Source organism: Thyridium curvatum (assembly GCF_004353045.1).
Source record: "Thyridium curvatum strain D216 chromosome Unknown NODE_42_length_358865_cov_86.645117, whole genome shotgun sequence".
In the NCBI taxonomy this organism is placed as follows: Eukaryota; Fungi; Ascomycota; class Sordariomycetes; order Thyridiales; family Thyridiaceae; genus Thyridium; species Thyridium curvatum.
In genome coordinates this window covers 39731-53504 of record NW_022156797.1, presented here as the reverse complement: position 1 = coordinate 53504, position 13774 = coordinate 39731, and the positions used below count along the sequence as shown (strand labels likewise).

Here is a 13774-nt window from a genome sequence, read left to right as displayed (position 1 = left end):
ATGGCCACCGAAAGCATATTGGCGTGACTTTTAGCGCCGTGGCTTGGTGGCAACAGCGCCTCAGCCGCACCCTACCCGGCCCCCGCTATCCGTTAGGCAGATTGTACCACACACGAGCTGAACAAATGGTGGTGGTTTAAAATGTCAACAGATGGTCACAACATGCTTGCGGCCTTTTCTACATTTCCTAGTCGTCATGCTATGAACTGTCTGTGATCCAGTGTGGTGTTTGTGACGGATCTCGGTCATAATGGCCCTCATTCAGATCACGGGGCGCATGCCCGTTCTGCCACTGTCGCAACCGCCGAACTGCAACAAGTGTGGGAGTACCTGTGTGCGGGAGCCGCGAGGGCGCCGCTTCTGCTATTGCTGTGCTTGCTCTGGCAACACCACCACAAAGACGTGGAAGACATGGGATGACTTGCAGGGGGTCCACGAAGGCAACCCTGTCTGCGACTGCGGGTTTGTTGAGCCTCAACACCACATGGAGACGTGTCTAAAAACATTACACAGGTATTACTCGCGACAAGATACCAGACGGACCGGGCAGACTTTCGAGACATGTGCGATCGGGTCTTGCAGCATGACGAAACATCGAAAGATGCAGTCACCGCAACGCCAGAGGCAGGCCAGGTACACGCCGAAGACAAACGGAGCGACTTCGCCTCCACAGGGTTCAAGACAATCTATGTCACCGGGGTACCAAAGCTCCCAGCAGTCTCCCTCATACTACTCAAGTTCCAGGCGGCAAGCGGCCGTGGTGTTAGACTCGGTAGCAGTTGAGCCCGAGTTTCCATCCACCGTCCGGAAGCTCTTCACGTCAAAGGACAGCACAACTCAGCTTGAGCGGCCCAAACCAGCCGTCGACGAGGAGTTTGTGCGGCTGCTCGATCACCTGCTCCAGGCCGCTCAGACTACAAAGTTCCCAAGTGCCATCAGCTTGGATATGACCGATTTATCCAGGGCACTCGACGACATTGACCGAACGACGTCAGCCCCGCCACCTTTCAAGATCCGCTCCGAGACCGAGTTCGAGAAGCACTCCAAGGTTGGCGCTGCAGGTGAATTCTTCGTATGTAGCATTGCGGTCTCTCATTTTTAACTAGCTACGTAGCACGAGACGCTGACTTCCTGGCCAAGATCTTTTCGTTCTTTCATCGAATTCTAGGCGAACAACTCTATTTGTCTGACTGGCAAAGCAACATGCGGAATCTGATCAAGCAGCATGCGTCATACGAGCACTGGCCTGACTGGAACGGGGCTGAGACCTCGGACTTTGTCTTCCCCGACGACAAGGGTACGCTGACAGCCCGGCTGATTGAGCAAGGCTTCTTGGACAGACAGCAATGGGATGGCCAGAAGCCCGAGTACTACATCGAAGTTAAGTCTACGCTGAGCCAGAGAAACAGAGAGTTTTATATGAGTTCCAATCAGTATAAAAGAGTAGGGCGCCCCTGACACAACCTTCTGAGCTCTCGTGCAGTATTAGTTAGCTAACTAAATATCCACACACAGATGCAGGAAATGTCAAATCCACTGCCAAATACTTCGTTAAGAGCTCGTATTTACCTTATCGCTCGGGTGTCTAATATGCAAGAGAATAATGTGGATCTGCGCTTCTACGTGGACCCGGAAGCGCTGCGCAGTAGCAGTAAACTGCGTTTCAGACAGGTCTGGGTGGTGGAAGATGTAGAGGCGTAAGAGAGCATACGCTTATGTAGCAGGTGGCTTGTTCTCGATGATACTAGCGATAGCATGCGAGGCACATTTCCTTCCTTTTGATATAATTAGCGAATAGTTACATCTATTCAAGTTATGCCATATGCTTCTTGACACACAACACATACGTCCATCATCCCCGACATGCCGCTTCTCAATTCTCACCCCAATGGTCACATATAGCAGACCTTCCGGATCAAACTTGCCCTTGATCCGCAGCAGCTCAAGGGAATTGGCATCTTAGAAAGCCTCCTAAAAGTCCCTTTGCTGAAAGCTAGCCTCGCTCATGTAGTCCCTGGCCCCCGGGTCACTGCCTCAATAACGGCCAAATCTCCTCGTTGATGCGGTTCTGCCTTGCCATCATGTCGGCATATGGCTCCTCGAAGCTCCGGGGCAGCACTAGCGATGCATGAACAATGGAGCTACGCTGTTGGGGCAGGATACCGTCGTGGCCGCCGCCAAACGTGGAGACACTGATGTCTACCCCGATGAAGGTCACGCCCATCCCCTTAACTGCGGAAAGGCGGATTTTTCGTACCAAAGTGGCACCTTCAAGGATCTTGTCAAATCGGAAGCTCTGCAATGCCCGGAGTGGCAAATAAACCACTTCTATGTACAAGAGCTTGTTAACCCTGTAGATGATCTATTCAATGATCTACGTATTATCACCAACGAGGCCTTGAATCACAAGGATTAGCCAGGGTTTGGCCAGGGTCTTGTTGGGATCTGGCTGGGGTTCAGTGTTGATCTTTATGTAGATACCTGTACTTTGAGAGGTACTAAAAATCCGCCTTTCCGCAGTTAAGGGGATACCGATGAGCTTGCGCACCGTGGAGCCAAGGCGGGACAGCACGTCGCGAGGTACTTTGTCCAACAGCCTTGGACCCACTACACTCCGCTTGAGGCGGCTCCGTCCAAGCTCCACCCCGGTCCGGTCCGCTCTCGCTTGTGTTCAGACCAGCACCCGTGACACTCTGAGACCGCCTAAAAGATTGCCGGGTAAATAATTGGATTCATTTCTCAGTTAGACTTGAGCAATGAAGAGAAATGTTATAATGATTTGCTATACACAAAGGTCCTCATAACATGGCTGGCATGCATTGCAGAGGGATATCTAGCGAGAGGAGGAGTGCACAGTGATCCGTCGAAAAAAAAACAAAGGGATATCATCATCGCCTCGTGGCCACAAAAGAAAAGACAGACTTTAACCCCCGGGTCGGCCCCAACCGCTCGGCCACCCGCTCCGCTGCAGTATTAACAGGCGAACAGCTCACCACCGATACGTCGTGCCGAGGGCCCATCCGATCCCACAGCATACACAATCCCGCCTAAGCAGCGTACATCAAGAACCCAGACACGACCAAGAGCCACGTCCCGAGCATCTTAGCCGACACCTCGACCCGACCCGAGCCCGCGACGCGGTACCCCGAGATCCTGGGCTCGGTGCGGTTCATACCCGCCTGGCTGCCGCCAAAGGTGGCCCTGAAGTTGTCGATGGCGTGCTCGGGGCTCTTGTCGCCGTCGACGTAGTACCGCTGCGCTATCTCGCACCACAGGTAGCACCCCTGGGCGACGTGGACCTCGCTCGGCCAGCAGGTCGCGTTGAAGGCCGGCACGTCCTGCGGCGAGCGGCCGGGTGTCGCGGCGACGGTGAGGTTCGCGGGGATCTCGGGCAGTCCGGCCCAGTCGGGCATGGAGTTGGGTGGGCCGCAGCTGGGTCCGTCTCGACCGCGGAGGTACGTGACAGACATTATGTGTAGATTTTGGGAAAAGATTGTGCTTCGGTATTGAGCGTGCGGGGAGGTTTGCCGCTGTGTAGCGCAAGATTGTGGCCGTGTTTGTAGTTGTCTCGTCGATTTGAGGTGCTTCAGTATATCATGTAGGTATGAGAGAGAGATGATTGAAAGGGTTGAGTCGTTCAGGTGGGCTGACGCGACCTTATTATCCTCTGATCTCATTGTTGATCTTTGCCTGATTGTTTCATGGAGCGCCGTGCCTCACACTGCGCCTTGCTGTGCCGCAAACCCGATTTGCCTGTGTTCGGCGGACCCGAAAAGCACCACTGTGGGCCCGATAGGCCGAAGCATCGAGATGAGGTCAGTGAACCTTCAATCAAGCTGATATTCTAACCCCAGATTTTCAATGAGAAGATCCCCATGCACTGTCCCGGCCCTTGCAGGGGTAGCGCCAAGCTTTGATATTCACCAATCCGGCCAAGTGAGGGTCAGATTAGTTGACGGACTGCTAACAGAAGTACTTGTCTACCCATCAAGCCCATCGGATTTAGGTAGTGGGATAGCCCTTCTGAGTTCCAGGGCAAGGATGTGACAAGGATATTGATTGTTAAGATCGAGGTAGCTTCTGATGCACTTCCGTCAACTATTCAGACGCCCACTTGCCGGCTTTGAAGGGAGACCTCACACTGCTTTGCGCCCAACTGCCTGGCATGAGTTCAGTTCAAGCGATCACTTCCAAGCCGGACCCTATCCCTGGTTGGGTATGAAAAAGCTTAGTACTCAATTATTATCTGATCCTATCTGGATGTCTACACATATAGGCTGCTGATTGATTGGCATGGGTGAACCTGGCCTGTCCAATAACGACGACCAAGATCGGGTATAAAATATAAATCACTGGCTGGAAACCTTGGTTCCAGCGACATCTCCCTTGACTTCCTTCTCCTGCGGCGTGACGTCACCGGGCGTAGCAACGTGAGAGCGCCCTTCGCCCTGGATCATCGTCGTCCTGGCGTGGTGGCGGCCGGTGCCCTTCGTGATGTCCAGCCAGACAAACTTGACGGTCCGCACGAGCGTTCTCCGCCCCTCGAATACGGGGAACAGGCCGACGGCGAAGAGCGAGCAGAAGATCCAGATGATGCCGACGCTGACCCAGCCCGTGAAGAAGGGCTTGGAGAAGATGTAGCCGGAGCCAAACATGGGCATGGGCCACAGGACGAGGAAGGCAAGACTATGAGGCTTGTTAAGAGCAGATTCGAATGCAGAGAACACCCGGACCGATAGACTTACGTCATGACGACGGTGACCGTCTTGCTTATCTTGCCTGCGCGCATGAGCTTCTTCTGCTCCACCTCGAACTCGGCAACGGTCTCCTCGTGTCCGCCGGGTACCGTCTCGAGATCGACACCGGCAGTGGCAGCCAGCTCGTGGTCGTCGCCCTTGCGAATATCCATCATGGATTTCCAGTCGTACTTGTCGACGCCAAAGATGAGGGTGAAGATGGGGATAAACACGATGGGCGACAGCAGGGCGGCGACATTGCCAGCCAGCATGGGCTACAGGGTTGGTCAGTAATCTTCGCGGCGTATTATCGATTTACAGGTACATACGTTGTTGGAACCGGTGCACTCGATGCCGAGGTTTCCGCATTCCTTCTTTGCAGTTACGAGCCAGGCAATCAGGGCGACGATAAGGCCAAAGATGGGGGAAAGCGATGCCTGCGTTGCCCTCAATTAGTCACGGTTTTTGCACCCACCCGAACGGTGTCTACTCACAGCCCACTTGTTCTGGCCAGCCCATGTCAGCGCCAGCGTGGCCGGCAGCACAGCCGCCGAGATGATGACGCCCATCATGAGGTACAGGTAGCCCATGCTGATGCCGGCGTACCAGAGGCCGACGGAGAAGGACGCGATGAAGAGCGCGTAGGCCACGATGATGAAGTGGCTCATCCAGATGAGGCGGCGGCCCGAGGCGTCGGGCTTGACGTACGTGCGGTACAGGTCGTAGGTGAAGATGGACGAGACGGCGATGAGCTCGGAGGAGGTCGCCGAGGTGACGGCCATGAAGACGATCAGGAGAGTAGCCACGGCGCCGCCCTTACCGAGCAGGGCCACGGCCGCGTAGGGCAGGACCAGGCCGGCGCTGACATCGGCATCCGACATGCGGTCCGGGTAGGTGGGGAAGCGCGGGTTGGACTCGAGCGCGAGGGCCGAGAGACCCATGGTCGTGGCCGTGAGCCAGGGGATGGCGAACCAACTAAGACCTCCGAGGATGTAGCCGGGCAGGGCATGGACTGGGGAGGCGGCAATGGCCTTGTTGTAGTAGCCGTTGTCGAGGAATACGGTGCCGAAGTTACCGACTGTACGTCTAAGTTAGCAAACTATCAGATATTCAGTGCACTCGGAGAGAGAGTGTATTTACCGATCTGCATAGTGCGTTAGCGTCGAATGTCTACTCATACTTGCTCCGGGGAAAGTGGTGCAAGACTTACGTTAATGACGAAGAAGATAGCACCCTCCTTTGAGCGCATCGTGAGGTAGCTGCCATCCTTGTTACCCTCAACGGGATGCATCCCAGCGGCCTCTACAAGTAGGTCGTACACAGCGGATGGGGAACCAAGGACGTCAGAGCTGGCGTAAGCCGTCAGGGCGAAGATGATGATAATGATGAGGAGAATCAGCGTGTGGATCCAGTCTGTCAGGAAGGTAGCCTTGAGACCACCAACAACAGTGTAGGCCACGACAAAGGTCGGGAGAAGGTAGATCGCCGCAATGGTGTGCACTCCGGTCAAAGCATGGACAGTCGAGCTTCCGCCGACGATCAACATGAGCGATACAAGGATGTTGGTCGCGAGGCCAAAGACGGAGAACACGATATGCGCGACGGTGCCATATCGGGCGCGAATGACTTCCAGGAAGGTATGCGCATTCGGGGCCCGTCTCTTGAGTTCGATAGCCAGGGTCGCAAAGAGCAGGATCTGCACGGTGGCTCCGGAGGCGTACCAGAAGGGGCCTGGTCGCATAGTCGCGCGGGTCAGTACTCACTTGACTTGGCCGGCAAATACATTGATGCTACGCCAGACTTACCAGAGACACCATAGCGGTAGCAGACACCAGTAGACTGTAGTAGCGTAGCCGCCCAGGTCCATGATGAGACGACGGCCGAGCCAACCAGGCCCGACTTGACTGTCCGGCCGGCAGTGTTGAACATCTCGGACGTTTGCAATTCAGAGTTGTAGCGCTTGAGTATGAATGTGATACAGATCATACCTATGAGTATGGAACATCAGCTATGTTTCACTGTGTGACGCCCATTTCTCCCAAGTCAATGGCTTACCCAGCGCAAAGGCGATTCCCAAACCGACGAGGATGCCATAGCCGACCCCCTGGCCGAGGGCTGCGGTGCTCATTGTCGTTGGATGGTGTATTCAGAAATGGGAACTATGCTATAGAGGTCTGACACAACAACGAGGTTTCAGAGCCACCCAACGATGGTGATTGCAAGGATCGAGCGGTGTTTGAAATGAGCAATGTGCTACCGAGGAGTTGCGAATGGAAGCATATTATTTATTAAATAGAATCATCGTACAGCGCATGCGAGAGCCATGTGCATGTCGGTGACATGGACTACGGTAACGAATCACAAGCCGGCCTGGACCAAGGGAGTCTTATCGGAGCAGGCAATGCCAATGATACATAAGACAGGCTATCGGGACGCTCCGGGAGCAAGCCTCCCCCACAGAGGCTTGAGGGCACGCGGACTTGGCACGGATGTGTTCTGCTCGTTGTTCTCTGATGGATCAAGATTAACTTTGAATAGTAAGAGGAATTAGGTCATTGCTCTGGACACGCGCCTTCACCTGGCACAGATGGCAATGCCCGGGGACTGATAAGACCCCAGGCGGGGTGGCAGATCCGTCGGCGCTAGTTCGTACGAGTTTGACATGATTCCGCGGAGAGACGAGATAAGAGGGCAGCTCGCTTGTGATAAGGCCAGTGAGAGAGACGACGGCCACACGACACCTGGCTGGCTCTGGCCTGTTCTTCTGCCCCAGGCTCAGGCTCGGCAGTAGTTTAGCATGGCGTGAACGGTTTAGGGCCATAGATAAGCATTTAAGGGCTGCCGACGGCGCAGTGGGTCCTGTGGGTTGACAGGTCGAAGGGAAAAGCTTGAGCATGTGAGTGTGGTGAGTTTGGTGAGGGCGTAGGGCAGGCTTAGGACAGGTTTCTGAGAGGCTTTTGAGGGCTGGAGATAAGAAAAAGCATTACACAACCACCGTGCGGATCTGATATCTAGCGGATCGTCACAGCTTCGAAAGCTACGGCTCTTGTCCAATGAGACTGTTCGAATTGGCAGAGATAACAAGTGCAAAGTGGGGGTTTTCCAAACCAATAGGAACGCCGTCGCGTGAGCGACGTGTTTGACAGTTCTGAAACTCTGCTATTACATAAAGCAGTCGATATGACACTAACAACTCGTAGTAGGAATTCCATCAGTTCCTGGTAGAAAGATATCACTCACAGAACTTCAGCTCAGAATGTTTATTCCCATGTCGATTTCCTTGTTTCTAATTTAAGGATCAATTCTTTCGGACCCATCTTGAATGAATAATCAGTATTATGTCACTCAGGCAAAGTTCATAGCAGGTAATACAGGTCCGAGACACGGTTTTTATTCTCAAGATCAGCTTAACGACGAGAAGTCGTAAGCGGGCGGGATGATTCACTTCAACTCATCAGCACAAACATGCGCAACTGGTGGAAAATCCACCAGCGAGCTGTCAGCTTCCACGCGCACAATTGCCGACTTGTGTTGCCGGCGTTTTTAACAGGTTCAACAAGCGAGTGAGACGTTTTGTAACACGCCTTTTTCTCTTTTCTAGAAACAACCACATGTTCCACGTCGCATCGAGGCGATTGAGCGCCTTCACTCAGCGCCTGCATATGCACCTGCAGCTCGCCTCAGCTGGCCCGCCGCCTCTCCCAAATCTCTGTCTCAAAGTGCATCCCGGTCTGACCCGGGACTCTGGATATCAAGATCGGCCAGCTCCGTGTCATTGTGGGGGTGACCAATGCGCACTCTTGGCAACGGCCAATGAGTACCAGAATGGGTCATCTTCTTCGAATGTTCGCCGCTATGTGGGCTTTTGCGCAGTGCGTGCAGCAGGCCATACGGCGGCGGCGGCGGCGGCAATTGGAGAAGAGAAGTGTCATTCTTTCGGTGATGACTCAACCATTCTATGATTGGTACAACTGGTGCAACCCTCGCAACGTGAATGCATTATACATAGCACGTGCCTTGACAAAGCAGCACTAGCAGGGGATGACTACTTCAGTCTCCAACGAATATATCACATCAGCAACCCAAGTCTCGATATTGCCTGTTCCGTAAGGCATATACATGATTGACAGGGGTACTGTGACGTCACAGCGATCCGTAGGGCTGAATAAGCCAGAGCTATCGTATCCTCAAACGAAACAACTTTGTGGCCTCGGGGTCTAGTCGATTTGACAGATCCCTATATGCGAGACGGTGTTGCCGGTAACCCAATGGGGGGACGGGGGATTTGTCACAAGACGACCAGAAGGTCTCCTCCACCTCAGCAATGACATGCACCTAACCAGGCAGCGACCAAAAAGGACACACCAGAGGTGCTCGATGACATCGAGAGACTGGAAAAATGAAAACCGAGTGAAAACAGGTCATATAATGTATCACACAAAGCCCGTCAGAAGAAAAATGCCTCGTATTTGTCTGTTCTAGTTGACACGCGTCTAAATAGAACCATATATCAGTTGACATATAGGTGGGTGTGTGTGGCATATGTTCACGCTAACAGTTGCCCACCCTACTGTTCAGCCCTATGAGCCAACATGGGGTCAAAAGCGACGAACCAGAAGTCAAAGGAAAACAAAGCCATTAGGTACAAGTCCCAGCCCAGTGGTCTGACATGCTCCCCGAGAGTCCCCGCCCAGCGAACTCCAACGGACAGCGCGGCCGTTCGGATCTTATGCGAATGGGCTTAGCCTACGTACCCCGTTCGTCCTCCCTACCCCCCAGATGCCGCTTATGGTCTTGGAGTAACTGAGGCTCAGCGGCGACAAACGGGGTGAGGTATGACGACTCAGCTGCACCAACGCACTCCGTGCCTCAGAGTAAGCGAAGCCTACCAAATCGCGAGCCACCCCCCGGGACCGCGCCCATCGCCATCATCGCCAGTTGGGCCCCCCTCCCCACATACATACAAAAACCCATCCCCATCCGGAGCTAGTCCCGGTTGCTTTCGGTGGGGCGGAGTCGAGCACGCACAACCTAACGGCCGATGATTGCGGGCCGACCGTTAAAGCCACCAGTCACTTGAGTTGTTGCCCTGATAGTTCATCAATCCGGGCTTGGCCTATGAGGGGCGCGCCAGCTGACGCTCTTCATGCATTTGCCTTTCCGTGCTACCTACCGAAGAGACCGGGGCGCTGCAATACGAACAGCCTGGAACCCTCTCGTCTAGACTCCGCCGCTTCCGTACCTCACTCCGACGATGAGGGCTCCTGTCCCTCCTTCGCCCCTTCGCGGCTTCGCGGAAAGTGGCGCATGGTAGAAAGGCTATGAGTAAGATCTATCGGTGTATATCCAGTGATGCCCTTGGGGGTGAATTAAAACAATTCGTTGTTTAATAAATCTGAGCCTCTTATCGAGTATAAGTATATAAGGGAACCGTGAAGGTGTAGGAGATATCTAATCAGTAGCATATCCGAGTCTCTGGTATATTAGCACCATCCTCAAAAGAGAATATCTATCACAGGCCCTCCATAGCCTCATCCAACAAAGTCAAAGAACGAGTCCTCAAGATGCGCCTATCAGAGTTCGGTCGAAGCATTCGCCTCGGTGGCGTTACAGTTCACGAGCTGCAGAAGGTCATCGAATTGGACTCCAGCGCCTCAAGGCCATCCCATGACGACACCAGCACATCAGTCCCATGCGAGGCCATCAAGCCAATAGAACGACAGATGGTCATCATCGTACCCTGTAAGAACGAGCCCATCCACGTCATCGAGGGTGTGCTGTCCGGCATCCCCAGCGGCTGCCTCATCGTCTTGGTGTCCAACAGCGACAGAGATCCGGAGGATCTATACGAGCAGGAGGTACAAGCTCTCCGCGACTTCTGCGCCACGGCCCACCGGCCGGCTCTGGCAATACACCAGCGCGACCCAGGTGTCGCCGCTGCCTTTTCGGCCGCCGGCATGCCGCATATAGTCGACAAGGTCGACGGCCTGGTGTACAACGGCAAGGGAGAGGCGATGCTCATGGGCATGTCGCTTGCGGCGCTTACCGGGCGGCGTTTCGTGGGATTCGTAGACGCCGACAACTACGTCCCCGGCTCGGTCCACGAGTACTGCCGGGTATATGCCGCCGGCTTACACCTCGCCACATCCTGCGGCAGCAGGCTGGCCTCGGAGGAGGCGATGGTGCGCATCTCGTGGGCGTCCAAGCCCAAGCTCCGTGACGGCAAGATCCGCTTCGACCGACGGGGCCGCTGCTCTCGCATCACAAACGAGTGGTTCAACAAGTTCCTGGCGTACAACGTCGGGTATTCCTCGTCGGCGCCGGGAATCATCGCCACGGGCAACGCCGGCGAGCACGCCATGACTATCGGTCTCGGCCTCAAGCTCAGGTTCGCGCGGGGCTATGCCGTCGAGCCCTTCCAGTTCGTGGACATGTTTGAGCGCTTCGGCGGCAACTCTGACCGGAGGTCGGGGAGGATATCCCGGACCGTCAGCAACGGAGGCGGCTCACAGGTTCGCGTTCTGCAGATCGAGACGCGCAATCCGCATTTCCACGACGACAAGGGCGAAGAGCACGTGCAAAAGATGTGGACGCAGGCCCTGGACGTGCTTTACCACTCCTCATTGACGCCGCGATCTCTTCGCGATGCCATGGGCCAGTTCATGGTCGAGCACGGTGCCCTCAAGCCCGGGCAAGAACCAGCTCGCGAGAGGGTATACCCGCCAGTAGGCACTCTTGACTTTGCTACTCTCTACCAGACTCTTTGTGAGAAGGCAAAGACCTTTCAAGTCGTTGAGAACTGATTTCCTCGTCCTTGCGGGAGGCGCTTCCTGGTGAAGAGTCTCCCGTTCCTGCTCACCGAGATTGAACAGCGGCAAATTTTCAAAGCCGCATTTCTCTTTCCTGTACTAACAGAATTCTTTTTGTCATTTATAGCATATGTTAAGATCGCGTTGCGCAAGCAAAGTACGGACTGGGCAGCCTGTACCTTAGCATTTTGTGGTGGTGTTGGTGCATTTGCTTTCATGTGGGTGGCAAACTGCTTCCGCTCACATTATCACCTTATTTGTTTGTCGCTCATTCCATTCTCAGGTTTACAGAATGTTATCATCCTTATGAGAGTTCAATTTGACCAGGATATGTGAACTTCTTCTTATAAATGTCACATCCAAAAGTTCCCCTCGCTAATTTCCTTTCTTGTGCATACGGGTGAGGCATTCGCCAATTTCTGTGAGCAAAGCTGCGAGGTCTTCTTGGGTTGTATCGCATTCTCGCTCGATGATCTATCTGCCTTGCATTCTGATCTCTCGGCTCAAACGAAGCCTTGAAGGCAAGCGGTCTCATGACCAGACCATCCGTCGAGTTCAGTGCCTCAACAACCGTCTCTTCCATCTGCTCGTCGAGGCCGGCCTTGACCTTGAATGCCCACAACACCCGCGCCATTGAGATCCACAGGATGTTTCGCGCAAAATGCCTGCCAGGGCAGGTACGCCTCCCGTAGCCAAATCCGACAACCGGGAGGTCCCTGATTTGGCCGGTCTCGGCCGTGTCTGGAGCGACCCAGCGCTCTGGCATAAAGTCCTCTACGTCCGGCCCAAAGACAGCCTCTTCGCGTGTGATAGCCCAGTGGTTGGCTATGACAATGGAGCCAGCAGGGATCCTGTATCCTTCGTACGTGCTCTCCACCTTGGTGAAGTGAGGAACGCCACCTGCGCCGACCGGGCGCCATCTCATCATCTCCTCCAGAATGGCGGTTATGTACCACAGCTTCTGCTTGTCGTCGAAAGAGGGCAGTCTGTCCCGGCCAACAACCTCGTCCAGTTGTCTCTGTGCCTTGGCAACAAAGCCCCTGTCTTGAGTAATGCAGGCAATCACAAACCACATCATCGTTTCAACGGTACCGTCTAGAGCGGCCAACACTAGGGTTCCGAACTCAGCCGCAAGTTCGTCATACGGTAGAGGGAGCTGTTCGTCGTGAATCGTCTTATGCAGTTGCTTTGAGAATGTCCAGCCGGGCTCCTTGAGACCCCTGTCCAGACTTCTGATGTGCATCTCTCGTCTGCGCTGGAAGTGAGACTCTGCCATTTTCTTCCATGGCGCCATTGGGCCGGGTAGGATATTCAATGCAGGGAAGGTGTCGACCAGAAACCTGCCTACCTGGACAAACTCGGAGAACTCGTCGTTCAGGTGCGTGGCACCAAGGAGATCAGGATCCTCGGCATTCATAATGCGGTGGCCGTAGAACAAAGCAAAGATCGTGCTGGCTGTTGATCGCTCAAAGTAGTTGTGCACATCCGCCCCCTTGCCAGATGCGTTCTTCAAAAGGTCAAAGAGGAGTTGCTTCGACTCCAGGGCCTGGATAACACGATACTTTGCCGACACACCCTGGTTGAGAACCGTATTTTCGAGTCTCTGACGGAGTCTGAAACGCTCATGATAGTCCATGAGGAGCACATTGAGGTTCTTCAATGCCAGCTCCTGGGCCACCTATTTGCAATTCACGTTACATTAGCTGCTATTCCTCCTGTAATATAAACGCGGCGACGGTTACGTACAAACATCTTGGGGCGGTCCGAGAATGTGGCGCCGCGCTTCGACAGAAGTTCGTGGGCCGCCCGCGATGTGGACAGTACAATGAGTGGCTGTCCAAGCATATTCATGTAGAATATCGGACCGTATTCTCTGCCCCATTTGGTGAACTGAAACCAGGCATGGGACTTGGGTGCTTGATGGGCGTTGCCAATGAGTGGAAGTGGTTTAGGCCCTGGCGGCAGAGGCAATGACGAGCTCGGCACAAGTTGCCGGACGGCATATAGGCAAACAAACGCAATGATTGCTGCGACAAGAGCAGACGTGATGAATGACATCGTGGCAGATGGTTGAAGTCAGTCAAACTATGGGCTGTCGAGAGTTTCACTGGTCAGCTTTGGTAACCAGGAGGACTAGATGATATGTTTTATATATTTGGTTCAGTTGATCTACAAGGAAGAGTCATGAGCTGCCACAGAGTTGATATCACTGGAATTCCCGAGATGTTG

The 13774-nt window shown here is 54.1% G+C and overlaps 5 protein-coding genes across 5 annotated transcripts; 2 read left to right on the top strand and 3 right to left on the bottom strand.

Moving 5' to 3' along the window:
* Window positions 1–601: 601 nt before the first annotated feature.
* Window positions 602–2416, top strand: E0L32_007051 (uncharacterized protein; the record flags this gene model as incomplete). The annotated part of the gene is made up of 3 exons (XM_031141752.1): window positions 602–1061; window positions 1115–1443; window positions 2159–2416. 3 exons carry the CDS (start codon window positions 602–604, stop codon window positions 2414–2416), a joined length of 1047 nt encoding a protein of 348 aa, XP_030993876.1.
* A 631-nt stretch (window positions 2417–3047) lies between these two features.
* E0L32_007050 (uncharacterized protein) lies at window positions 3048–3470 on the bottom strand (the record flags this gene model as incomplete). The annotated part of the gene is made up of 1 exon (XM_031141751.1): window positions 3048–3470. One exon carries the CDS (start codon window positions 3468–3470, stop codon window positions 3048–3050), a length of 423 nt encoding a protein of 140 aa, XP_030993875.1.
* Window positions 3471–4349: 879 nt separating this feature from the next.
* E0L32_007049 (uncharacterized protein) lies at window positions 4350–6864 on the bottom strand (the record flags this gene model as incomplete). The annotated part of the gene is made up of 8 exons (XM_031141750.1): window positions 4350–4686; window positions 4746–5011; window positions 5066–5173; window positions 5231–5814; window positions 5877–5880; window positions 5947–6467; window positions 6542–6724; window positions 6792–6864. 8 exons carry the CDS (start codon window positions 6862–6864, stop codon window positions 4350–4352), a joined length of 2076 nt encoding a protein of 691 aa, XP_030993874.1.
* A 3436-nt stretch (window positions 6865–10300) lies between these two features.
* Window positions 10301–11539, top strand: E0L32_007048 (uncharacterized protein; the record flags this gene model as incomplete). The annotated part of the gene is made up of 1 exon (XM_031141749.1): window positions 10301–11539. The coding sequence occupies one exon, from the start codon at window positions 10301–10303 to the stop codon at window positions 11537–11539; it is 1239 nt and encodes a 412-aa protein (XP_030993873.1).
* A 310-nt stretch (window positions 11540–11849) lies between these two features.
* On the bottom strand, window positions 11850–13603 carry E0L32_007047 (uncharacterized protein; the record flags this gene model as incomplete). Its single annotated transcript, XM_031141748.1, has 2 exons — window positions 11850–13223; window positions 13292–13603. 2 exons carry the CDS (start codon window positions 13601–13603, stop codon window positions 11850–11852), a joined length of 1686 nt encoding a protein of 561 aa, XP_030993872.1.
* Window positions 13604–13774: the final 171 nt, after the last annotated feature.